We start from the raw sequence: 27,130 nt of genomic DNA, 5'->3' as shown, positions 1-27,130 counted from the left end.
TATGGATATCTATCTTGAGTTTAAGATGGGAGATGCAGCAAATATCATATCAAAATGTCAAGCCAGTGGTCAAACAACTCTTCCTACTGCTCGTCTGACACTTTTAAGCCTTTTACATTGGTCAACAATATGCAATTTAGGGCTTACTGTTGATATCAATAGTCATCATGTGTAAATTTGTGAAACATGTTTGTTCCTAAATATACTGAGCAGGTGTAACGGGGTGACACAAGATAACTGTTGAGCCTTCTGGTGTGTTTCGTGGGTCTAATTTAACTAGACGTCTGTGATTGCAGGCTCCTACTCGATCACCCCAATGACACAGCCATCAGCCCACCCCCTCATTCCTCTAACATCACAGCCAGATTTCCACATATATGCTCACCCAAAAAGCACAGTTAGTTATAAATTGTAGGATATTTACAAACTCAATTATCCAAACATTGTAGAATGTAATTCACAGACCATTACACTCTGAGGTAGTGATTAATCAGTCGGCCAATTGATCAGATTGATATCTGGCATTTTGAGATATCGGCACATCTGCAGGAAGCCTCGTCACTGTGGCTGCTGTGGAACAATGTTAGCACTCCCCCTTTTGAGTTTTGGGAAGGTGGTGAAAAAGTTAGTATGGAGCCCTAAATTTCCTCAGTTGCCATCATCTTTTCTAAATGTTACAAGTTAACATGCTTCTCTCATCCTAAATGACAGCAAATCAAAACTACAACCATTACTGGCTGGCATTAAATATCCATGACTTCTCGTTGTTTTGATTTCAGCATTACACATCGGCCGCCCTGCTCTCTAAATTACGGCTTTGGCCACTGAAAAACCCATATCGGTCAACCACTACTCTGAGGTGACAAAACATGCCAAACTAAAACAGTATGACTATGGCATAAAAAATATCCTCAAAAAAAAAAAAAATGAGACAAAAGTATGATGCAAGTAAAAATGTTTAAAGTTACAATGTTTAAGAATTGAGCGTATTCTCAACCTGTCAAATTCATACGCCATAAAAATGGGTATAGCATATCACATATATAGTCATAACTGCTGCTAATTTCCGTTCCTTTCCCGATCTTACTTGACTTTATTTTATCCCTTTTATTTTATTCTATTTTACTTATTTTATATTTATCTTAAACATGTATTTTGGTCTTTTCAGTGTTTTCTTGCTTGTATTGTTGTCTTTGCACTTGTTGAAGCACTTTGTAACTTGTTTTTGAAAAGTGCTCTACAAATAAAGATTATTATTATATATTATTATTAAAACTCAACACGATCGTACCTGTAGGATCATTTAAAACCATGAATACAAACTTACTTGCTCTTGAATGTAATTGGGTTCGGTTGTTGTCTGTTTATTTATTTTCTTGAACATTATTTTTTGTATTTATATTCTGTTTTAATTGTATCCTCGACATTACTGAAAATGAAGGTACACCCTCATAGATTCCTCGAGATTTAAATAAAGGTGAATTAATTAATTCATTGAATGGATATTATTATTGCATTGTAAATTGTTATTCAGAAGATCCTGGGTTCAAACCTGCTGGCCTTTCAAAAAGTTTGCAAGTTCTCCTTGTGTCTGCAAAGGTTTCCTCCTCAAAAACATGCCAGTTAAGTGAACTGGAAACACTAAATTCCCTGTAGGTAAGTCTTTGTTTTTCTGTCCATGTTTTCGTCATGAGATTGACTGGCAACCTGTCCAGGTTGTGCTCCACATCTCACCCAATGCATACTGGAAGAGTCTCCCTCACTCCACAACGATGAACAGGATAAAAGCGGTATAGAATATGGAAAGATGGATCAACACTTCAAACTACCATGCACAATCTTTTAAACTATGAAGACTTGCATCAAAGATACTTTAAGGGTTACTGAAAATACAATACAATGCCACCTCTGAATGGCACCTTAAAGTGACTCTAATGTGGCTTTCTTTAGCAACTGATGAGGCGAACAGATTCTGTGACCCATGTGTCATTAACTCTGGTATTGTCCTTCAATGTTTAATTGAACAAGAGTGAACAAACACAATGTTTCATTACCATCAATGTTACATTTCCCTAAAGAGCTGACAATATTTGCTGAGAACAACAGCTAAAAATAACAGTGAAAATTCTTGTGAGAAAAACATCACCTGGCCACAAAGATGCTCTCCCCACAGTGTCTTTGGTCTGCATGTGCAGTATAATGATCCAGTAAATCGGGCAAAAGCAATTGCCAGACACACTAACTGCACCCTGCCAACATGAAGCTCCCACGGGTGGTCTATCAGTTTACGTTCAGCGAATGCCCGTCAGGCAAAACAATTACAGGAAAATTATATTAATGAGAGTTTCATAATATTATATTATGAAACTCCCATTAATAGATTTGTACATTTTGGTTGCACTATTGAGCTCTGGTAATAAGCTTGGTGATTTTTCTCAGCTGTCATTTGCAGGCCAAAGCTGTAAACTGATACTGTGAATAATTTGACTAAGACCTTAGCTGTGCCTTGCTGCCTCTATACTGCACAATGGAGCACGTTGAGATCAGCAGTGTGCTGACAAATAGGGTTTTTTAAATGTTTTTTTTTAAACTTTTAGTTTCATCATAAAAGGCATTTGAGTGTTTCGACATATTGGAAAATAAAATAACGTTGAATATATTTATTAAATGACAAAACAACCTGAGAATAGAATATTATTTTTAGAAAACAGGATGTAAAAAGAGTCATGATTCATGATTGTGATGAATTAAATCATGCTGATTTCCCCAGCTTCCTCAGGCAGGATTTGTCACAATCTAGGGACCCCGCTGGCAAAGGCTAATCACTTTTGGTTTTCAGTATACACTGAGATGGCCAGAGGGGCCCCCGCTGAGGATCTTAGGCCATATTCAGTTTAAAAGGTCTGCAGTACTGCCTGCTACCAAAGCTAATAAAAGTTATCACAAGGCCCAGCATACCTGTAGGACATTGGCATTCATAGTGTCCTAGCAAATCAGAGCATGTGCCATTGTGCTGACATGGGCTGGAGTCACACTCGTTGATATCAGTCTCACAGTTTGCCCCTGAGAATGGAGAAAGTTTTGCAATTAGTTGCATTTGTATCACATTACAATATTCACATAGAACTCATCATGAGTGATAACAAATTGCATATATTGGTCAACTTTGCCATAAGCCCCTTTTCTTGTGTGAATGAAAGGTCCCATCTGAATCCTATAAGATCTTAGTAAAGGAATAATAAAATATAATAATAGTATTATTTGTACAGCACTTTTCAATACAGGTAACAAAGTCAATGTAAACACAGACAAATCGAATAAAAATCAGTATAACACACAATGGTGTCCAAGGAATAAAACATGAACAATTCAATGTACAATTAAAGGCAGGGTAGGCAAGTTGCTTCTAAAACACTTTTTGTTATATTTGTTGAAACTGTCTATATACACCAATGCATATTAAAAAGTTAGGTGCACTGAAAAAGAGAGTATAAAAAGTGGCTGTCTGTAGCCCTCTCAGCGCTGCAGTAAACACAGCCACTCGTTTTATTCGGACCGAATGCAATGATTGGCTGGCTGACTGTCACTCTGCCTCGCTGCCATGGCTACCAGCCCTGCTGCTACAGGAGCTGCCCCCATGCGCGCACCCGGTCAGCTCTTAGACCTGACGAGCGAAGCGGTCAGAGTGGTGGGTGATATCTGCATGGCTTTTCAAACGTAGCTACCTACTTAGCATACAGCTAACGGTTGCTACGAGTGCAGAATGGTGTAGGAGCCAGAGTAGAGACGATGGATTATATCTAGCTGTAGGTGAGCTGGAAAACAGCAGCGCAAACTTTGTTTTCTGACGCTAACATTAGGTAAGGCAATGTAAGTGTAGACTGCGCCGGTTTAGTTACTGACCATATAGGTATATTATTATACTATGTTTACACCTAACTTTAGTTATCTTTACCCTGTATCTAATATGTTTGTGTGATTATCTTGTGTCTGCAAGCGATGTTTGACTGAATGTTACTCTTTTACAAATGTGGTGATGTAGCTGTGTGTTTGTAGTTATGAGAAATTGCAGATTTATTGATTTGATTGCATTTTATGTGGAAATGCTAACTGCTCTATAAGAGAAATAATGTCAGGAGTTACAAACTTTTCACTAAGCTGATCCTCCTTTCTGTATTATCAGGTACAGCAAGGTGTCCAACAAAAAGTCCAGGAAGTGGAGATTGTACTCAATGAAGGTGGAGAAGGACTACAGTTACATCGCAGACCTCCAGAGTGCCATCCTCCTCTTCCTCCTCCTCTGACGGTTGTCTAGTACTGAGGAGATGCCTAGAAGCAGAACCAGGAGACCTGATGATCCCCGTCAACATGGGGTTCAGTCAGGTGTCCCTGCCCCAACTGTGTTGTTAGATACAGCAAAATATAAATCAAAAAGTAATATGGTTGGTTTTGAAATGTGGTAATCATGTCACGAGAGTTGAATGTGATATATTTAATCATCTCCACAGCAGCGATATGACGCTACAAAGTCTGAACTGTCTTCATAATCAGTCAAGACAACTCTGGACACACCTTGTCTCTTCCTGTATATACTTATTTTTAATGATGTTTAAAATGATCTATTTGTGATATAGGTTGTAGTTAATAACAATAAACAAGTGTTTTACCACATTAGGATGTCATTATTGGAGACATAAGACATACATGTAGTTGTTTGATTGTTTATGCTGCAAGTGTAAAGAAAAGGCATTTATCATTTTCAATGTTTTATTTAAAAAAGAATGAAAATATTATCCAGAACATGGAAAAATATACTTTGTATTTTCTCTACCCTCCTGTGAATAAAACTAAAAATGTACAGGTATTCATCCACACAGTGGATGGAATTATCTGTTAGTGACATTACATCTTACACCCTGCCAGGATTAAACCTCTGTATTATCCTGGTAGATCAGGAGAACAGTTGCATATTTTCCAGAAACAGCAACTCAGTATCATGACTCTGTGACCAAGTGCTCCACACTGCCACACTACAAACTGTCTGTATGCTGCCCCACTGAACTGTCTGTTACACTGTCCTAGGTCTGGAAGATCAGCCATGTGTGGTGCATGGAAACACTGTAGTCTGGATGTTGTCCACAGCCCTCACATTCTGGTCTGTAAAGGAATATATAGTTGTTAGAACCCCAAATGGGAAAGATCTGTGTAATTGGAAAGATCATTCATCAACATGATCAGATGTTTTTATTGAACAGGGGTTTGTTGTTCTCTAACAGGACTTCTGTGTCCACATTACACACCAGGTCAATGTACATGACACAGATCCTCCTCGTCCTGCCTCTTCTTCCTCAGACCCTGGCAGCCCTCCCTCCTCTGCTTCGCCTCGACCCCGGGCCGGTCCCGGTCCTGTCCTGGTCTATGCTTGGCTCTGGAGTTCAGTTCTCATCAGAGACAATAATGCTGTCACAGTGGAAGCTCTAACATACAAAACAACATACATGTTATGAGTCTAACACGAAATTCACGTTCGTGTAGCGTAACTGATGGAAACGGGAAAATGTGTATCAGCCTGTTTTTAGCTTTGCCCGTTGCTGTTAGCACAGCTACCTGTTGCTAACAGTTAGCTAGCCAACTCGTACCTGAATCAGAGTCAGTCTTTTTAAACCTATCCAATATTAACATGCTAGCTTGATAGTGAGTACTAACAACCGGGTTAGTTGTTTATTTTCATAACGATAAAGTTAAATCTTTTCTTACCCCTGATGTGAGCCGCTGCATCGAGATGCTCTCTGCTCGTCACACTTTGCTCGTCCTCAAGCAGAGTTGGTAACGCACGTTCACGTGTTTTGGGGGCGTGGCTTTGAAAGGAGCCCAGAAGGGAGTGGGTGGGAGTTTCTCTGTTGGATACTTTTAAAAATGCAGCAGTTTCTTGCTAGTTTCTCAAACTTACCTACCCTGCCTTTAAAGGAAAAATAAATTATGCATCACATAGTCATTTGGGTCAGAAGAATTTTAAAATCAATCCTAAAAGAAACAGGCAGCCTGGGCAAGGATGCTAAAACTGGGGTAATACGGTCACATTTTTTTCAGTGAGTTAAAAGTGATGCTGCAGCATTTTGGGCTAATTGTAGGCGATGAATTGATTTCTGACTGACAGAGGTATATAAAAAGTTCCAGTAGTTGAGGCGGGAGGAGAGAAAAGCATGGATGAGTTTACCCAGATCTGTGGCTGAAATAAAAGCCTTGTGCCCTAGTTGTTGTTTCAAAAGAAAAGGTGCTTAAAGGGGCATATGTATGTTATAACCTCACATAAAAAAAATATCCACTTTCTGGGTTGTTCTGTTACTTCTGATGGCCAACATCAGAAAAGCTGAGCTTAGTAAATATGGGTCCATGCTGGCCACATCTGCCTCCATCATCATCAGAATAGTTCTTCCAAAGGATATGGTTTTGGAAAACCCTTTTATTATTTTTTGTTTAATAACTAAGCTCAGCTTTTACTGATTTCAATCCTATGTGAAGACTCCAGATCGGATTTTCCGGGAAATCCATTGGCTGTGACTGCATTCGCGCACCCGAGCCCCTTGCCTTCTGATTCTGTACCGTACACACACCAACAAAACCGCAGCTAACTAGCTAGAGTCCACTAAAACAAAAAAATAACCGGCTCCCAGCAGAACACAGATTCCAACACAAACTCCACATAAGGATAAAAATCAACAACAAAGTTTTTATGTGCTGGAGCACATCAGGCCAAACGAGAATCAGATCAATTTTGGGTGAAAACACTGTCAACATCAGAAAGTCTTGAATCATGGAGAGACCTCCACTTTGTTTTGGAACTGACAAAACCGACACAGAGTTGGCTTTCATCCTATTGGACAGGTAAACTAACATTACTGCAAAGCATGTGAAATATATTGTGATTTTGTGCTTTAGTTGGCTCAACTTAGATAACGTTAGCTCGCCGGCTAACGTTGAGCAGCTGCTAACGTTATCTGGTGCTAAATACTACAGTTGTAACGTTATGGCTTTCCACATTGCATCGCCGGCTAAGTAGACCCATATTACTATCCTGTTCGTAACATAATAGACTACCAAGTTTTTTACCGAGTGAAGTCTATGAGTGAACACACGCTAAAGCTGAAATTTATTACGGTAACGTGCGGGTTTACATGCAATCTGGAAACCGCACCGCTAGTTCCTGCTGAAAACTACATACAGTAAAGCCCCTTCAAACTGTTGCACGCAACTCTTAAAGGAACATTTTGGGATATACACTTATTTGCTTTTGAGAGTTGGATAAGAAAATTGATATCACCCACATGATTGTGCGCTAAAAATAAAGATACAGGGAGCAGCTGCTTAGTTTAGCTTAACAGCTTGCCTGGTTCTGTCCAAAAAGCACATAAAAATCTGCCTACCAACAACTAATTAACATGTATGTGGTTTGTAAAGCAGAAGAATATTTTATTCTTAACCATTGGACAAAGCCAGGATAACCGTTTTCCCTGCTTCCAGTCTTTCTGCTAAGCTAAGTGGCTACTGGCTTTAGCTTCATTATTTAGCATACAGATATGGAAGTGGTATTGACCTTTTCAACAACAATTAGGCCAACATTCCTTTAATAAGATGCTTTAGGATTCGGGTGGTGAGCCCCTAGAAACACAAAGAGACATGTTAGAGAAAATAATCCCCTGGTTGGAGAGCCTCACTTTCTTGTTAAGAAAATGGAAGAGAGTAGATGAGGTCGGGGATGCAGGTTGCTTGATAGGAGATTTGTTTGGTGCTCAGCTGCCTCACCAGCTGCTGATTCTGCCGCTGTGGTTGGGGGTGGGTGTCTTCCAGGGCAAGTTATTAATTTAAAAAGTCCTATCATCAATAACAGAGCAGCAATGACATGTAGTGAAAGTCTCTTCTTGACAGTGGCACCCTCATGCTACAGCACAAACACGATGATTGATATCATCTGCTCAGTAGTTGCTACAGGTCATTATATACAAAATATGCCATGCTGTGTGGCAGCGCATTATACAAATTTGTACTACTAAAATCTGTGAAACGCCTACACTCATTTATGGCTGTGCATACAATCATGTAATATTGTAGCGGTTTAAAAAAATAAAACTCAAATGGTGATTTAGGTTACAAAAGGTTTTGTACTGCAATGTCTTAAAAGTCTAGAAATGATCAGATACAAAGTTCCTTAAATCCAGTAGATTCGTTCATCTTTGTGCGAGATAAAGCTCCAAATGCAAAGACCTTCCAGGTGAAGATTTACAGATTGTTTTAAATTTTGTCTTTTAATAACACCCCGGGAACTTTGGTGGATTCTATGTGTTGTCTTAAATTATTATTAACACAGTTAAAAAAAGAGTGTATAAATGAGACCAGCAAAATATATGCCAACAGTTGTTTAGTAAAAAATAAAGCCCTCAAAATTGAAAGCTGAATGCCGGGGCTTGAGTAATGGATCTTGAGTTATTATCTATAATGGACTACAGAGGGGGTTCTGGGCAAAGCTTGAAATTAAATTGGCCTTTCTGTGCTTCATGGCTTCAAAAATTCCAAAGCAAAAATCCCAAGATGCCAGAAAATGATGAATTCTATCAGTCACTAAGACCTGCCATGGTATAAGAGACAATTTTCCATTACTGAAGTGGCAACAGATTTCAGCTTTGAACAGAGGGGGAAAATCTTGTTCATGTAGTGCTATGTAAGGGCTTATCTGACTGACAGGTGAGTGTGTCATTACTTAAAGCTAGATGGGGAAATACGCTATAGGTCAAAACCTGAGTGCACTGGCAAAGAAAAAATATATCACATACACTGGTTGTTTAAGCAATACAACAAGAGGGGAACTATACTGTGCATGCCTTCATTACCCTTATCCAGGATATGCACTGTTCAGCAAGGATCACAATCTGTGTTGTTCTATACTGTTGGTTTTTTTAATAGTCAAATAATGTCTAGAATAGAGAAAGTAACAAAGTCTACAGTATAAAGAGATGTTTACATATTGAATTATACTGATGAGTTTCTTATGATATAAATATATGATATGAGAGTGAAAGAGATGAAGAGAAAAATTCCTCTTTATATTTCTAAGGGCAGGTTCACAGCTAAAGGTCCGCTCCTGAAACGAACCAGCGCGAGACTGACACATTGTTTCAATTTTCCAACTGGTCCAGTGTGCGTTCACAAAAGGCAAAAACTCAAACGGCCCAGGAAGTGTAAACAAATGCAGTAAATGTTACATATTATAATAATTAGTTAGTTACTATTATATATGACACTTTTGTTGTAATGGTAGGCTAGTGTTATTTGTAGTATTTTTTCTCTCTCTTTCAAATTTTGATTGTAATTTTTCTGTTCTCCCATTATCATAATAATAATCAAGATCAAGCAGCTTTTACCCTTTTGCCACATGGGAGGTTCTGTCTTGCCTGACCTCGCCTTACAGTCTGACAGGTGTACCACACCACCAACTCCCCACCTTCTCTTATTAACTGTCGCAGTACTTTGCCTTTCTTTTTATTTTCTCTTAATAGGTTTATTGTATGTACCAAACACCAAGGTAAATTGGCAGTGAAAACCTTCTGATAAATATGAAATATTATAAACAACAACAATAATACATTAATTAGTACAGGAATACTAAATAAGTACTATTTTACATGACACATACAATGGTGGTTTCCCGTGATTAGTTCGAATGGCGTTCCCACCAGAAATGAACCACTACAGAGTTCACTTGACAGCAGTCCCAGACGACCTCTTCGAGGCGGACCAGAGTTCGAGTCCAGCGTTCACACCAGCGCAAACAAACCGCACCAAGGGGGTCAACACTATCACGAATCAACAGGACTAAACAAAGTCGGTGTGAACGTACCCTAAGGCATAATGAACAGTTTAGATAAGCAATGTTTCACACAGTATCTTCTATTATTGATTGAAATGGCAAAGGGTATCCTAGAGACAAAATCAGAGTAGTATTTAGTTTATTTATAGGCATGTACTTTATATGCAGACTACACACTGTTCTTGTACATACACTCTCTGAAGCAATGTCGCACTTAACAACTGATCTTATCTGTTTCTGTGAAGTTGTTCAATCTTTTTAAAGCATGGTAAATGAAAAGGGTTACGTTTTTTTCCGTTAAATCTCATACTCTCTAACAACACTTTTTAGTTTTTGTGTCTCTCCCTTGTTCCCCCGTTTATTTGGAACAGTTGTCATTGATAGCTTAACACGTTTCGGCCATGTTCCGAGCTGGCAGCTAATTAGGAAGCCATTTGCCAGAGTACTTGGATTAAATGCAATCAGCAGTGGGCCTTAGAAATGTCAAGCAGGCAAGGCTACTGGTAAATAAGCTTCAAGGTTAGAAAATCTCTTCATCGAGAGAACTGGCCTTTGCTTAAAATGTGTGGTTGGCTTGTGATTTGTAAATCACAACCCAAGAACAGATTTCTGGCCTGAAAGAGTCATTCATTTGCACTTTAAAAGACATTTAGATGTATCCTAAGTTGTAGTTGCTAGTTTTGGTGCTTCTCTGTTTAGATTTAAAGAAACAACTACTGATGCTATTACTATTTTAAAAATGTAGAGATCAATCTAGGAAGTTTCTGTTTGGCCATGTCCACCTCCTCAAGGTGGTCAGAGGTCAATTATGGAACAGCAGCCCTTGAGGTGGCTGTGATTCAGTCTTTTGAGAATTTAATCAGAGCGGATGCTTGCAAATGTGGAGGTTTGCAAAAACAAATACCCACTGATCAAAATAACTACAGTACAAAACTATTTACTGAAAAAATTACTTGAGTAGCGAGTAACTTAAAAAAATTACCCAAATTATTTTATTCAATGTGGATGTGACTGGAATTATTTCATCTACTGATGGTCTCACTCAGGTAAAGGTAAAGAAGCGAACAAACACTTACGTATTTATTTGTGATGAAATGACAAGTCATCATCTCCTGATTAGATAACCTGACACATTCACACCAGGACAATATTCCCAGTCTTTAGCGCTCCAGTGTGATTACAAAATACTACATTAATATTATAAATCGGTTATGAATGCCAGTAAGTAAATATTGTTTAAAAATAATAAATTATGATTTGGCAAACAAATAAAATTAGGAGACAATTATGTGATGTTTCATAATTTATTGCCTATTAAATACAGGTGTGCTGACTTCTTCACTTTTACCTGAGGAAGATTATCTGTGGTAGCGGAGTGGTTTTGAAGCATAATATAGGCTACTGTGCATAGCTATTTATTATTAAATTTATTAGAATTAACACAACTCTCTGTCAGCTCAGCTCAGTGTCAGCACGGTTTTTGATGTACTGACTTCACAACCAGAGCCTGCTGCACTGTGCAATAAATTTGTATCTGTAAATATTAGCTGGCACCTCTTTTTGACAGCCATGATACTACCATGCTGTAGCTTCAGCCATTATTCTGCTCTGAACAGAGTCACGTGGATGTGTGACAGCGGCAGGATAACAGTAATGCATTAAAACTACTCTGACATGTACTATTTCCTTAAAAAGTCACTTGAGTACATGTAACAGTGTAAATGTGTTTTGTTACTACCCACCTCTGATTAGGAAACTTGTCTAAGTTAACTTCATGTCAGCTAGCTATATGGTTATTAGCAAACAATACTTTAGGAAATTAAATGCCTGTTTTGAGAAGATTTAAAAGGTCAATGAGAAATATATGCTGTATTGTCTATTGTTTTCTATATTATGTTCATGTGTTTCAATTTAATACGATATACTGAAGAAGAAAATCTCAACATTGAATCAAATGAATCAATGTTCAGTGCTGTGAATAGGCTTTTCTGCCCCCTAATGGTCAAAAATGGCTTAATGCAGCCTTAAAGTTTGTCATCGGTCTAGTCCATGGTTAAACTCTACATGTGAACTAACTGGTAATGCAGTGTGTGAATTATTTTTATGTTATCTAACCTGTAAAGTTCAATGAGACCTGACATGCAAAAAAGTTGATGCTTCAGCTTATGGCATTCACCACGTTGATTGGTGGTTAGGTCTAGGTAGGTATTTGGTCTGCTCAAGGTTGGGTTAAGCATCTGGGTCAACTGATATACCTCTATAATCCACCTCTGTAATTAGCGGCAAGAACTCCTAACTTAAAAGTAAAGTATTTTAAGCATGCCAGTATTTTGTGTGCCAGTAGAATATAGCATGATACAAATAATTCACTTTGATGGAACATGTTTTTCATGACTTGTTTATACATTTCGAGCTATTTTTATGCCATCTGTCTTAAAACACCAACAAAAGGCAAAATAGAAACATTTATAATTTATGTATTGCTCTCAGCATAAAAGCTCTCTGTGTCAAATGTCCACAGACTGGGGAGTCACTGTCTTAAATTAGTAAAATATTCAGAAAATGACTGCCTTCACTACCTGTGTTGCATGTCTGTGTCACGTCTTTACATAGTATTGTGTATATATTGGATATACAGGATGTTTACTTAACACCAAAGTCTGTAAATGTCAAAGCAGAACATAAACCTCTGCCAACAGCATGTAACTGTCAAGCTATACCAGTTCCACGTCAGATTTTCCCCAAACATCAATCAGTCATTCCTTGCCCCACAACCAACCTTCCCACAAGGGTTTGAACAAATCGATTCATAGTTTGAGATATCGTGCCAGCAGACAGACGGACAGACAGATGGAAAGGGGCAAAAAAAGATAATAAAGCAAAGTTATCTTACCTGTGAAGCCAAGGGGACATTTGCAGGTGTACTGTGGGAGAGAAGATGGCTCACTTGTTGTAATGCATGTGGCTCCATTGAAACAGATGTTTGGTTTTATCAAGCAGGCATCGCCTACATATTGACAAAACTCTCCAATCCATCCTGGGGCACAAACACACTGCAGACAAACAATATTCGAGGTATTAGGGTACAGTGCAGTATACATGAACTTAGCCAATACCACAAAAAAGGTATCACACTTAGGAATATGCATTAGAGCAAGATATGTTTTTTTATTTAGTTTTTACTCTACCACGGCACACTGATTGTGAAATAAAACAATGACTATAAGGGTTATGCTGTTCTCCCACATGTTTGGTGAACAGTGTAGAAATCAAATCCCTTTTTACCCTTGGGGAGCACGAATAAAAATGTAAACAATGTGCACACTGTTCCCCCAAATTACAAAAAAAAAAAAAAAAAAACATTCTCACCTATCTCAATTGATATCTACCCACATAGACAGTTGTAGTTGAATTTGCTCAGATTTTGAGATATTCTGCCACTACCCCAGTATGATGGAGATAAATGGAATTTGTGATACCCACAGCATTGAAAAATTACATTAAATGATTTTAGCAGTATCTTTTATTTCCAGAAAGAGCATCCCTGTTGTAGAGAGTGACTAAAAGGACTGTTTCTTCTGTACACAGTAGTTTAAATGAAAACTGTTGGCATTGATTTCTGTGGATTATCCTTAGTAACCAGTCATTGTTTCTAGAAATAAAAGATGATACTGAATTTTGTTAGCTTCTAAATGCTGAGACCACAAATTAAATTATATTGTGGTGACAGTAAAAATCTCAGAGACAGACCTTGAGAAAGGTAACATGCGGTAAATCCAAACCTTTCGCACTTACAGTACCTGTAGTAGTATTTAGCCATGCACGGCTAAATACTACTACAGGTACTGTAAGTGCGAAATTTGTTGGTTTTTTTTATTTGGGTGAACTGACCCTTTTAAGCTAGAAATCACCACTTTAACCTCAGTAATTATTCTCATAATGAATCCAACGGTTTGGAGTATAGAGCCAAAGAAAAACTGTTAAATACTAGCCTAAAAGGACAGCTCTGTGTATCTAAAGATAAAATCACTTTTATGTCACCTCTTGTTTTATTCTGTCTGTTAAGAGCATCAGGAAAAACACATTTAAAATATGAATATAAATAAAAATAAAAACGTAAAAGAATAAATGGCCCATTTGCAGTGAGCAACATTATTTGATTATGTCTGAGCCCCACCAACAGGAAGCATCTAAATGTGGATTTTAGATTAAGAACACTCTCAATGGTGTAATGGAACGAGACTGATGGAGAATAATTAGGAGCTGTGGGGTATCGCAGTCTCAGGTGTTGTAAAGAAACACAGACATTTGAGGAGACTGAGCAATAGAGAGGCAAATTAGACCAGAACCTGTCTGCCATACTCGCGTTGATTAATGGGTTAGAATCGGATTACTGCCGTTTGTAGACATCTTCTACCAGTGACGTTTCAGTTATTCTTTTTATTTTTTTCAGAGACTAAAGATGGAAAGACCTTTTATGCTGTGCCATGCAGAAGCCCATTTTATGTTAAATACCAGATGCGTTCAATAGACCATATCTGTCCATTTGCACTCCAAAAAGAACTTTACACTGGCAAATACTTCCATTGCATACAATTGAACGCAACTGCAAATAATGGGCTACTCACTATGTTTTTTAAAAATCCTAATCAGTGTTCAGGGATGTGTTCACTTTATGTTTGCTCTGTAATTAAGGTGCAGCATGATTCGTATTTTGTGGGCTTAGGAGTATTTCATTAAGACCAAAACATTGAATTACTTACCTGATATCCGCCAATTATCCTCAGGCACAATCCTTCATTTAGGCAGTTGATATTGAGCAGCCTGCAGTAGTCAATTATTTCTTCACAATTCTTCCCGGAAAACCCTCTCAGACATCTGCCAAGAGGAGGTCAGTGTCATCAAAATCAATTTGCCCTGAGCCTTGAGCGCTAACAAGCCATATTTGTTTCTTTTTACGAGATACACATGGTTATAATTTTGTTTTCTGCATGACCTGTGGGTAAGATAGTGTGTGCAAACTATTCTTCCAATTTTTATGACCTGGGTTGCCAGATCGGTGGAGTTCACAAATCAAGACACATCAAGGTCCATTACAAACCACAGATTATACTTTCTTACAACTGTAAAAATCCCACCCCTTATTTCACCAATTTTATTGTACAGTCTAATGCGGCAAATACATACTTCACTTAATTAACTTTGTTTATACTTTTCATATACTGTTTGATTCTGATTTCATTTAACTTTCATAAGAGCTGTCCTAATGAGAAAAATAAGTTGTCCCCCAGGTTTCTGGAAAAAAAAAATTTGCAACTTGCAAGTACTTTATCTGCATTATCAATTAAAAAGCCATCACACAGAGATGAGGCAACCTTTAAAAACATTAGAAATTTCCAAATTTATGTGTTGAGTACATAAAAGCAATCTTGTATAATAACTGGATTTAAAAGACATCAGAATGTAAGGTAGAGTGGAGACCTCAAAACTAGAGCCTAATAAACATTAATTCCCTTTCTCATCAAAGCAGTAGACCTCAAAACATCCTCATATAAATCCAATAGTGAGTCACCAAAAACCCTTTCCATCTCTGTGTTAGGTTGAACGGGTGTTTGGTTAAAAATATATTACTCTGCCATATTTCAAAGTATTTCTTCAACTGTACAGCTCCATATCTAAACCACAAGTTCAGATATGAATGAAGACTGGCAATATAACCACTAGCAGGAGTTTTAGCCTGTGTTAAAAACAGCATGATAGGTATCTAAAGAGCATCAGACTGTGCTCTAGCAGAAGAGTAGATCATCTGAAACCGTTCTAAGATTGCTTTTTTTATTATTATTATTTTTTTAACACAATCCGAATAAGATTATTTTTTTTTATTTAAAGGTTGATGGTGGCATTATATATTGCAACTATGTAAAAAAAAAAACTATGAAAAGACCTAAACCAACGATAAGTTAATCTGTATCTCTGTACTTCCCGACTTCCCATGCGTGCTTTGCATTTTGCTCCAAGCCTATTTGTTCCTTCTAAATACACAAATGTTTTTTTAAAAGTACAGTTTCATTTTTTGAAAGCCACATAATTTTCTAAAACCATGTCCATGGTAACGAGTCCTCCAGTGGACTCAATGTGACTCATTGATGTTTTAAATAGTTTTTGGAGAATCATGGAGCTCTATGGCACAGAGGAATAAGCTACACCAGGCTTTGGACACACGGACAATACCTGTACGTAGGATCAATTCATTGTTGGTTTTGGTCTTTACATGGGAACATCACCAGCCAACAATGAGGCTTGATTTCTGCCAGAAAGAGCTTTTCAGTAAAATGTAAATCATAATCACATTAAAAAGTGGGAAAATAATAAAAGACCCATTTTCATTCACTCATTAGGAAACACATTGACAAGACATTCCAATCATCTAGAAAAGGGACTACGAGAGTGGCCTCTATTAGATTCCTGTATGTGTTTCACCTGCAGACATAATAATTTCCCATGGACACACAGGTGGCATTGTTGAGACATGGTGATGGGCTGCACAGGTTCTGCTGCCTCCTGCATGCTGGGACAACATTACCATCTGCACAGACACATTCAGAGGCCTGCATACAGAAGCAAAACAAACCAGGTCACCTGTCCGCTTGGGAAAATGGGGTTTGATTACACAAAAGGTACACAAGATCACTAAATGCAGGAACATTATCAATAAAAGAGCAATTCACTGTAGTGATAGAATTGTGTCTTGACTGACTCACATTATAATCACATATTATCACAGTGTTACTGATGTCTAAGTAGGCATTTAAATAATAGGTTTTATATATATTTTAGATATCACGAGAGGCTAGTCAATGCTAATGGTCTTGTAATCCAAAGTTAAAGAGATGTGAATTTCTCATTAAGCTTCTATAAAAATTTTTTTTTAAAACTACATCAAGCTGCAGCGATATCAGGCATTATTTTGATAAATGTCCCTTTTAGTCTGCTCTACTCTGGTATTCTTAGGTGGGTTGTGAAAATGTGTACCGCACTTGGCAAACTGTAATGAACAAAACAAAAAGGTCAGAGAAAGACAATTGGATCATTACTGTATTTTCTCTAGAGTATCTTCGACAACATTAGAAACGCTACCTGCCAAAAAATACGACCACGTAGCATTTGCCATATAAGGTGAAAACTGCAGAAGGCATCCAATTACAAAAAGCCTTTGATGAGAGCCATTTCAAAATGGCACTTAAGTATGCACTGGGTCATTCAATCAAAATGCTAGAGGAAGCAAACACTCCTTCCCTTAGCTCATCTTCAGGAGGAAATATTAATTGCTGTTGGAGCCGTCGGAATGAAGCCATTTGATCTTGTTTCAAGACACTATATTAATTTTCATATGCCATTTCTTGTTTATGTCCCACTGAGATAAAAAAAATAAAAAAATAGAAAAAGGCAAATTAAGTCCTCACACGCTCCCTGCAAATTTGTTCCTCCTGACATGCGTGAGACATGCAATCGTAGTCAACTCGGGAGTTGCAGTAGAGGCCCCCGAATCTTTCTGGGCAGTGACAAACAAATCCTGTTGTACTCTCCTCACATACGCCACCATTTCTGCATGGATTTGGATCACAGGGGGCTTTCCTCTTCTCGCAGGGTGGGCCTGCAAAATATACAATGCAAAATGACTGCACTTGGGACTTGCATTTACTAGAAACTATAATGTGTAAAAGCCTGTCAGCTTGTGCTCTTTGGCCAGCAGACATTTATTCTACCTAAAACTATTAAACCCCAAGTGGTGAACATTTAAAGTAGCGAGGGACAGATATAAAAAAAAAAAATAGCTTCAAAGCAATTTGACCAAGTTTATGCCTGAAAACACATGACTGACAGGATTTATAATCCATGAAGGAAGGGGTGATTGATGTGTTTTATCAACAATTACACAGGATGGAGGCACATGCAGGACCAATTTAAGCAAATATTCTACTAAACTAAATGCAAGACTAACTGTACATTGCATCATTGCTGTCAGGATTGTATGTAGGCATGTGATTGATGATACACTGTGGAGTAGATCCTAAATGCCTATTTTATAAATGATCACACTGAAGCCAACAAAGCACACCAACTGGAAAATAATAAAAAACACCAAGATGTTATCCAGCCCAAGGAAATAAGGTTTACATCAAGATATGGATGAGTCATTATGTTCAGTTCTTGTGTTGACTTTTACTATTATTGAATTCAATAATAAATAACTGGATGGCCTTACCAGATATAAATCCTCTCAACATACAGTATACTGTATGTGTATGAGCACATAACGAGCCTATTATGTCATACATGATACTGTATCATGTCTCAAGATGTGCAGCATACTGGGTTTTCCCAAAGTAGGTAGTTTTATTCATTATTGATTCTTCATGTATTATTAAATATTTTTTCTTACAGTACAGAGCACAAAACAGTTCAGTTAAAAATGACAAAATGTATCTTTTATTATTTCTGCTTTCACCACTATTATTATTATTATTATTATTATTTCTGCTTTACTAATTATGTAGCATACTGTTTTGTAATAGTAGTCAGTTCACACAGACAGATAATATGTCTTGTCTTGTTTCCTTTTTTGATTCAGAATGTATATTAAGTAAAAAATAAGTTGATCTGTCGAGCTCTATATCAAGTACAGTAATAAAAGGAAGTCATCGTAAAGATGTATAAATGATTTTCATGGAGGATTTTCAAAGAACTGTAAACTAAGTAGTCAGTGCTGCAGCCCGAGAAAGCAAGCATCTTTCCAAGATAAGGTAATACTGAACTAAGCTGTAGCCAGTAATTTCCTAAATACTGCAGTACCACAACACTTTCACCACCAGCAGCTTAACCAGAGACAGGGTAATGCTGAAGTGACATTGTATGCAAAGGATAAAATTAGACCGAATTCACTGGAGGTTCAAGGTGAATAAAATTTGATGTTATTCCCCGGTGAGGGTTTTCATTTTTTGTGTTCTTCACAAGGTGCCTACACATTTATCTTTCCAGTGACTCTTTCTTTGCATATTTACTTTAATCCCCCTGCTGATACAAGTGCTCATGTCCCAGAGGCTCCTCATAGCCTCCTCTGTGGGCATCAATCTTACTGTGTACAACTTCAGGGCTTGCTTTTTCCTCAACTCATTTTCCACCAGAAATGCAGTTTTCATAACTAGTCCACTAAATGTTGCACCAATACAAACTAATATATTTTCAGGAACACTTCCATCTCACATATATCACGTGACATATATTTATGACATAGATAGTGGTTGTGGCACTTTCTGCACTCAATAGAGATTTTTTTTTTTTTTTATATGTGATCCTTTTGGTTTAGGTTCTGCATTGTATAATATAACTAGTCCTTTTTTAAATAATCATTTGTATTTGTGCTGGCATTTATGTCTACCACAGACCTATTCATCTCAAACACCCTTATTATTGCACTGATTATGAACTGCAGGAATCTAACATACATTAGGAAACAACATTGTGTCACTATCTAATTAAACAGTTTAACAAGGGTAATGACTGTATATATTGTCCAAATTAAATTCTAAAATTTTGACATTACTAAAAAGAAGAATGTAAAAACATTTAACACCTTTTACCAAATAGATATGGCCCTATAAATGGTAATACCTTCCAACAAATACCCTAGAGGCAGTACAGAGGAGAGTCAAATCAAAAGAAAATCTCATTTGAAGCGTCCCTTGAGTTTGGCTCATTATTCTGTGCACATAGACTTTGGCCTATGAGGGCAGCCAGCGCTGGAGCAGCCACTAACTTCTACTTGATTAATGAGGCAACAGAAGCAGGGAGGTACAGGAAGCAAAAGCTCCACAGAACTCCCAAGAAGCTGATGGGACAGCAGGACACCATGACTATGCGAAAGCACCCAGTGGAGCCTGCTTACTTGAGAGAGCAGCAGCAATTAAAGCAAATTAGGTAAAAGCTGCAAAGGCAGAGGGTGCATGTAACTCACCAATTTGTTTCTGATTTGAATTATATGAATTATCCATTTAAAATCAGACAAGGGCAAACATTTTGACAATGCCACTTGTTTTGTTGGTTTTTATCAAATGCCTTGTTACATCTGTTATTCATTGGACAAAACGGTATTTCCTGTTTCTCAGCTGTGTGTTAGATTATCATTGACAGCTCCTCTTAAAAGTCCTTGCATTTTATCAATAAAACAGTGCAAAAGCTAATACAATTATTTGACATTCATATGTGTTTAGGGCCATAGAAGAAGAAATCCACAGGATGAGAGGGTGTAATACTTCAAGGAAAAAGCTTTCTAAAACTTATTTCAAAGACATTATTTTGACATACAATCTGATGATCAATGTTTCAGTAATAATCAACAACTCTTTGCTATAATACATGTCCTTTATCTGATTATAAACATCCGGCATTCAATTCAGCATGCATGTAAGCATTCAGTACATAAAAGAGGATGAAGGCAAAGTGATTCTGTTTTTATCCTGTAATCTTCTGTTTTAAATGTTAAACAAGTTCAGAGTTGTTCTCAGACATGCCTAATGCTATTTTCAACTTCGTATTCAGTACTTTCTTCTTCGATTGTGTAGACTTAATCTTCTCTTGTAAAAAACAACAAAAAAAAAACGGAAAGACAAAACGGAAGCCAGACAACACTGGAAGTAACCTTGAAAGCACTCCTCCAAAATAATAAGCTGAAAGCGTGGGCTGGACTCGAAAGGCAAAGCTATGACACTTCAAGAATGCTGCCAGGACAAATTGTGCTCCAAACAAAACCATGAATCAATGTGAAGAGCCACCTGGAGTTTTTATTCCAGAAAGTTCATTGCAGGCTTGTTTTTACAGCAGACAGTGATATCCAGGGCAACCGGAGAAGTATCCAGGTCTTGTAACCCATTTGTGTGTGATACCCATTAACCTAACTGTACGTTACTGGAGCAAATGAGGCTCATTACCTAAATCATGAGTTAAGCAGTAATGTCTCATCAACAAGTTCACCAGATCACGAGTGCCACCCAGTGCCGCCGGTAACTTGTCTAAATCACACGGCAAGGAACACTATTTGGCTGCCAATTGTGTCTGATTCCCTTTTGTAAATGATAAATAGGGAGAGGAATTAGCATGCTTTAGCACTGACTTAGCTTAAGTAGGTATTGTAAGACCACCAAAATCATGAGAACAACACACAGTAAGTTATACAATATTTAGAAATCTAATATTGACTACCATAAATGAGATTTTTGGATCTGCTCCATCTTCTTAGATCAGGGTACATTAAATAATGAAACATAAAAAATAAAAAAATTGAATATTGTGTTTTATCCAGGCCATTCTTTTTTTTCTAGCAGGCACACAATAAATTACATTTTAACTGATTGCTGTAAACCTTTGTTTTAACAACTGCAACACGCTCAGTTAGCCAGCTGTTTAGCCCTGCTTTTTACAACGGCATGTCACTGGTTGTAACATGAGGCGTTTGATTTGAAGAGGCCCCTTCATATATTATAATGACAAATATAACATCAAGTGGGATGAGGTTTAAAGCCCATAAGGAAATGCTGATCTTTAAAAGATATATGGCTTTTTGTAGTTTTCAGCTCTGACCTTTTCCAAAGATAGTTGCCCCTTGGAGGCAAAGGACATGGCTGTGCTCATGGAACTGGGATGCAGCAAAATCTTTCCAACTGCCTTTCATTAATAGCATCATGAAAAACTGATTGGTTCTGTCTGACTCGCCTGTCAGGGATCAAAGCGGTACAATTGCACTCAAAGATAATGTTTGCATTGTCATAGTGACAGACGAGTCATCTATATTATACCAACAACCAGCTGAATAAGAGCTACTTACCAGAGAATCCTGTGGTACAGATGCATTTGAAGGACGCAGGCAACACTTGAACGCATGTCCCATTTCTACAAATTCGGTCACAGTTTTCTTTCCCAACGATTTCAGAGCAGTTAACCCCTAAAAAAAATGGCATGTCAGTTGACTACTACACAGAAACACACAGAGGAAAAAAAGACATTCCTGGATTATGAAAATTGCGACGCACAGAGCTATAGCTAATGTTATTTACTTGAATTTCTAATTGAAATAATGAAAATTAAATCAGTATTGTAGATAATACTGCTGCGGAAAGTCAGTAGGTAGGTTGGCAACAAAGACATTAAGAAAGAAGTCATTTGGGATACAAGATGGTTTAATATTAATTCTATTTGCATTACATGCAAGTCAGCTGAATAACAATAGTTTCATGTGTCCAATACATATATAAAAGGTGGCTTTAAGTTGCTTTCATATTCTTTCTGTTACTGTTAACTAATCTGAGAGTACAATTCTGTCAAATGTGTGGCTTTCTCCAGAGATGGAGTTCTTTCATGCAGACGTAAGTCAGTACATCAAATGACATCTGATTTGAAGTGATTTCATTGTACCACAGACGTAAAAAAAATACAGTGTAATGTATTTTATTTTATTTTTTATGTTTTTGATCTATCCCCAGTACAAATAAGTTAAGAGAGTTCAACAAATGGGATCAGTGGGTTTTGTCCTTACCTGTAAAATGTGGAGGACACAGACATTTATATGTTCTGTGGTTAGGATCTGTGGATCCATTGCTCAAACAGACCCCTTTGTTTTCACAAGGGTTATCCAAACAAGCATCAGACTTTTCACAAAACCTCCCAGAGTAGTGGTGGTGGCATCGACAGTGGTATGCACCTTCCCAGAGGCCTGTTTGACAAATACCGCTCCCCGAACAAAGTCGAAGCAGAGGAGAACCCTGGCAAAGTTGCGGTTTAACAGACACATTGAGCCTCAAGCCGAGCTTGCAGAGCTGCATGTCTCCGTCATGCAGCGCGACAAAGTAATGGTGACCCGGGACGAGCCACTTGGCCTCAACTTGCTCACTTTCATTTATATTGTGGGGGAAAAGAAACTGATCTTTTATCTGTCCACTTGTGGAACAGCTTTCAAAGTTATCTTTTGACACATTTAGGAGTCTGATGCCATATGACTTCAGTGTTTCATCAGCAGACATCAGCAGTTTGTCTCCATGTTGCAGCTGAAGTGGACATATCTGTGGGAAGTTGAAGGGGTTCCCAGTTGATTCATCTCCCCTCTGAGAATCCCAACACTCAGAAACACTCTTACAGATGCTTCCTATGAGAGTCCAATTCATCTGGATCGTGTGTTGTTTAAGGTGCCATTCAAGTGAAGCTTGTCTGCTGCAAACTGTTTGGCAGGGGATCACGTGGACAGCCACAAAGACAGCAGTCAAGTGAAACAATGATGCCCCCATGTTTCCACTTCTTATTTTTTTTTTTTTATACAAATCAGTCTGGGACTTTTAAACCCAATTTATGTCATCTGGAGAATGGATGGTCATACTTCAGTAGATGCTGTGCCATGTACTCCAAGAAGTCCACATGAATAGTGGTGATCTGAGGAATGCAAAGATCGTGATTAATAATTAGCAAATTTCTACAGAAAGCTATTAATGCCTTTCTAATATCATCTTATTTTAAAACAATAATAAAAACAGAGACTAGAGACTTTGATAAACACTTTGTTTCATTGTAACACAGACTTGTGGCTTCAGTAAGTCCAGCAGAGCTGTCATAATCACATGCAGTGCTGCTGACCACCAAGTGTGTCACAGCAGCCTGGGCCTCCCTGAGGTTTCTACAGAGTGACAATGTCAGATAAAATATTCTCTCTCCCCTGCCGGTGCCTGATACCTCAGTGTCACGCAGTGAGATGAGTTAAAGCAGACAGCATTGTCTTTTTCCCCTCAGGCCATTTTCATGTGTGTGCACGAGATAAAACAACAAAGAAGCGATGCCTCCCTGCAAGAGTAAAACTCTGCTCCTTGATCAGCTCACAAGGGCTGATATCAATAAGTGCATGGTGATAAGTAATAAAACACTGAATATGGAACACCATTATCAATAGAAGGGGGAGTGATAAAATGAATGAGATAGCAAGCATTGTCATGACGGCCATGCGGGCACCCAGAAGATCTCATTTACACAAAATGAGGTTGACTATTGTGTTCCACTGAACAAACCGGAAAGATGTCACCTGATTTCTGAAGAAAATACATTACATTATTAAAAGCCGAATACTCATTATTAGCAAGAGTGGAATAATAATTAGCACTAGTAGTTTCTATCTATGTTTAATTTAACTTAAAGCTGCTCTTATGAATATTTTAAAATTAACAATGACTCAAATTACTCTATAATATTCCCTGTAGTGACACAGAGAATTATCCATTTATCGCTGCCCAACGCCAAAGGAAGACAGTGGAGACTCTTGACGGACCAATACAATCGGCAAGGGAGGGACACGTTAACGACGGAGAACACCAAAGGCATTGATAGGCTAGTTTATGTTTTTTTCAATAGCTTTGCCTTTACTTGTACTGTAGAAATGACTCAGTGAATAAGCACATACCACAATATGAAACATATGCTAATGAAAGAAAATGTAATTTAAACGTAATCAATGTAAAAAAGAAAAGAGCCAACCTCCCATACATGAGATGCGTCACTTCTGTTAGGGGTCTTTTTTCCTTCTTCTACTTTACCAGATTTGAACGGTAATTGTAACTTTTCTCTGCTAAAGACTTTGTTGTGTGTTAGGTGTGAAAGAAATACAATGCTAAATCACCTAAAAAATACAAACTGGTTGACGTTACACAAAGTGCAGATCATGGTAGCCTTTGGCGAAGTTAACATATATGTTAACCCTATTAAACCACGTGAAACAGATTCTAATTAAAATATAAATAAAACTGAACAGTAAAAGCTGTTATTGTCAGTGTTTCATTTTAGTGAATTATGTGTGCATAAACTCTTATTGTCTTATACATTAATACATAACATACACAAAATATTTTTTGTTTATAATAAAAATGTAATTGTATGGTTACTTCATTGACAAACACATTATAACCACTTTCATCCTCAACAACTTTAATCTTTAACAGCACATGAACTGACTAATGCCGTGCATTTTCCTTGACTGACCAATAATCGATTCCTTATTAATAATTAACAAGATACAAAACGCATGTCTTTTTCTCATGTTTTCTTTAAACAATTCTAGCGGCACAGTAGTTATGTGAAACACTAATTCATGAAGCACAAACTATTTAAACAAAGCGAATAATAAAACATTAGCTGATGACACGATAGTTTGTTGGGAGGTTGGGGTTCCACTTTCAACTGTCAACCATTGGGTGCTTACTTTTCAGGTGGTACAACGATGTGAGAAATAAGTTGGATCCTACTCTTCCACTATTTTTTCCCCCACACCTTCCAAATGTTAAAATGCTAATGTTAGTTTATAAAAAGACTGAAGAAGGAAGCCTCCAGAAAAGGACGTGACACATCTCATGTATGAAGAATTTAAAGGATGTGATGCATCCATAGATTGGAAGCATCTCACGTATGGGGACCCTTTTGTCTTCCCATGTGCCTGCTAACGTTGCTGCATGTCTGCTGGATGTGTAAATAAGCAACCATTTGCTAAGAACATAAAACTATACTGTGTGTTTGTGTGTATATATATATATATATATATATATATACATATACACACACACATACATACACACACACACACACCAAAAGACTTAAAGCGGCACCTAAAGGCAACGTAACTGCAGTCCAAATCAATAATAAATCAAATAAATAAAACCATTCTTAAACTATCAAATACAATAAAAGGACTAACATAGTTGCCCATTGCTAGTAATGCGATTTAGGCAGGAGGTCATGACTGGTACTGTAGATAGGTATTGAACTTTCACATTAACTGCCACAATTCAATAATTAACTGCATAATAATACCATCCATCCATCGTGTACCCATCGGGGTACACCCTGGACAGGTCGCCAGTCCATCGCAGGGCCACACATAGACAGACAACCACTCACACTCACATTCACACCTAAGGACAATTTAGAGACACCAATTCACCTAGCCTGCATGTCTTTGGATGGTGGGAGGAAGCCGGAGCACCCGGAGAGAACCCACGCAGACACGGAAAGAACATGCAAACTCCACACAGAAAGGCCGGAGAAACCGGGCATTGAAACCACGACCTTCTTGCTGTGAGGCAACAGTGCTAACCACTTCACCACCGTGCCACCGCATAATAATACATGTGCACTTATTTTCATCTCATTACCAACCATAACAAGACTTTGGTCACCGCTACAGCAATCTTGTCACACCATGATCTGTAATCAAAATTTGGAGCAGAGACTGCTGGGATAAAAAAAGACCATCTTATATCAACATGTATGTGACAGCAAACTGGCAACGTCAACAAGCAGCATCAGTAATAGATTGATCCAAGAGGAAACACTGTGACCGGGGAAATAACTGCAGGAGGAAATACTGCCAAGTCTTTTCAGTCTCTACAGACAGGAAGCAGCAAGCATGCAAAGCCAAGTGGTTCAATACATTTAATCCCAATACTGATTTTTTTTTTACAATAACCTCTAACACACTGCTGCTAATTTGTTTTAGTACAATCCAAAGAGAGATGTTTAGAGGTTGTTTCAACCCTACTCAGTTTGCAAGATGAATGCAATTTAGACCCTAAAGCACATTCATCCTTCTTAATAGTGCAGTGGTTCAAATTTATTTAATTTGAATTACATTAAATACTAATTCATACAATTACAGCAATCTATACTGGTGGCCTCCACTTAAATAAATAGACCAAAAGCTTTTCTTGGTTATTAAGACGCCTTAAAAGGTATTGATCAGTCAGGATTAAACTGTGGGCCACACATAGAAGAGGTTCAAGTAATAAGGACCATGGGGTCAGAAGCAAGGTCACGTATGTGGGGGTCAACTAATTGTCTGCTAACGCCTCCTGCTTTCATTATAGCTCAGTTCACTTGAGGATGCCAGCCACGCAGGTGTGCAGAGGGCAATGGATCAAGGGAGCTGTGTAAATCCTCGTTTGACTTATGACTCAGAGAGACACAGAGAGGACACAACAAATTATTGCATGAAACTGGTAGGCCTAAATTTCACATGTTGTCTGTCATATGACAAAAAATAGGCAACAACTGCCAAAATGCTGGGTTGATTAATCCATTAGGCAATCGACAGAAAATTAATAATGAATTGGTTCAGAGTCTCAAATGTGAATATTTGCTCATTTTCTTAGTCAAAACAAGCGATTGAAACATGTCAACATGGGTCCTGTT

At 37.8% G+C, this 27,130-nt stretch overlaps 1 protein-coding gene across 1 annotated transcript in view; it reads right to left on the bottom strand.

Annotated features, from left to right (window-relative positions):
* eys (eyes shut homolog) overlaps positions 1-27,130 on the bottom strand; it is a 175,965-nt gene that overhangs the window by 143,278 nt on the left and 5,557 nt on the right. Inside the window, exons 2-8 of the mRNA XM_038737244.1 lie at positions 22,452-23,338; positions 21,744-21,860; positions 17,326-17,516; positions 16,343-16,470; positions 14,626-14,740; positions 12,756-12,915; positions 2,959-3,063 (exon numbers count right to left, since the gene is read on the bottom strand). Of these exons, the coding sequence (XP_038593172.1) occupies positions 2,959-3,063; positions 12,756-12,915; positions 14,626-14,740; positions 16,343-16,470; positions 17,326-17,516; positions 21,744-21,860; positions 22,452-23,196 (1,561 nt within the window). The 5' untranslated portion in view covers positions 23,197-23,338. The remainder of the gene's footprint in view (positions 1-2,958; positions 3,064-12,755; positions 12,916-14,625; positions 14,741-16,342; positions 16,471-17,325; positions 17,517-21,743; positions 21,861-22,451; positions 23,339-27,130) is intronic.

The sequence above is a fragment of the Micropterus salmoides genome, unplaced genomic scaffold, assembly GCF_014851395.1.
Source record: "Micropterus salmoides isolate LMB-PRFRI ecotype aquatic unplaced genomic scaffold, ASM1485139v1 Ms_hic_scaffold_22, whole genome shotgun sequence".
NCBI lineage: Eukaryota > Metazoa > Chordata > Actinopteri > Centrarchiformes > Centrarchidae > Micropterus > Micropterus salmoides.
The sequence above is the reverse complement of the archived record's forward strand: the minus strand, read 5'-3'. Positions and strand labels throughout refer to the sequence as shown.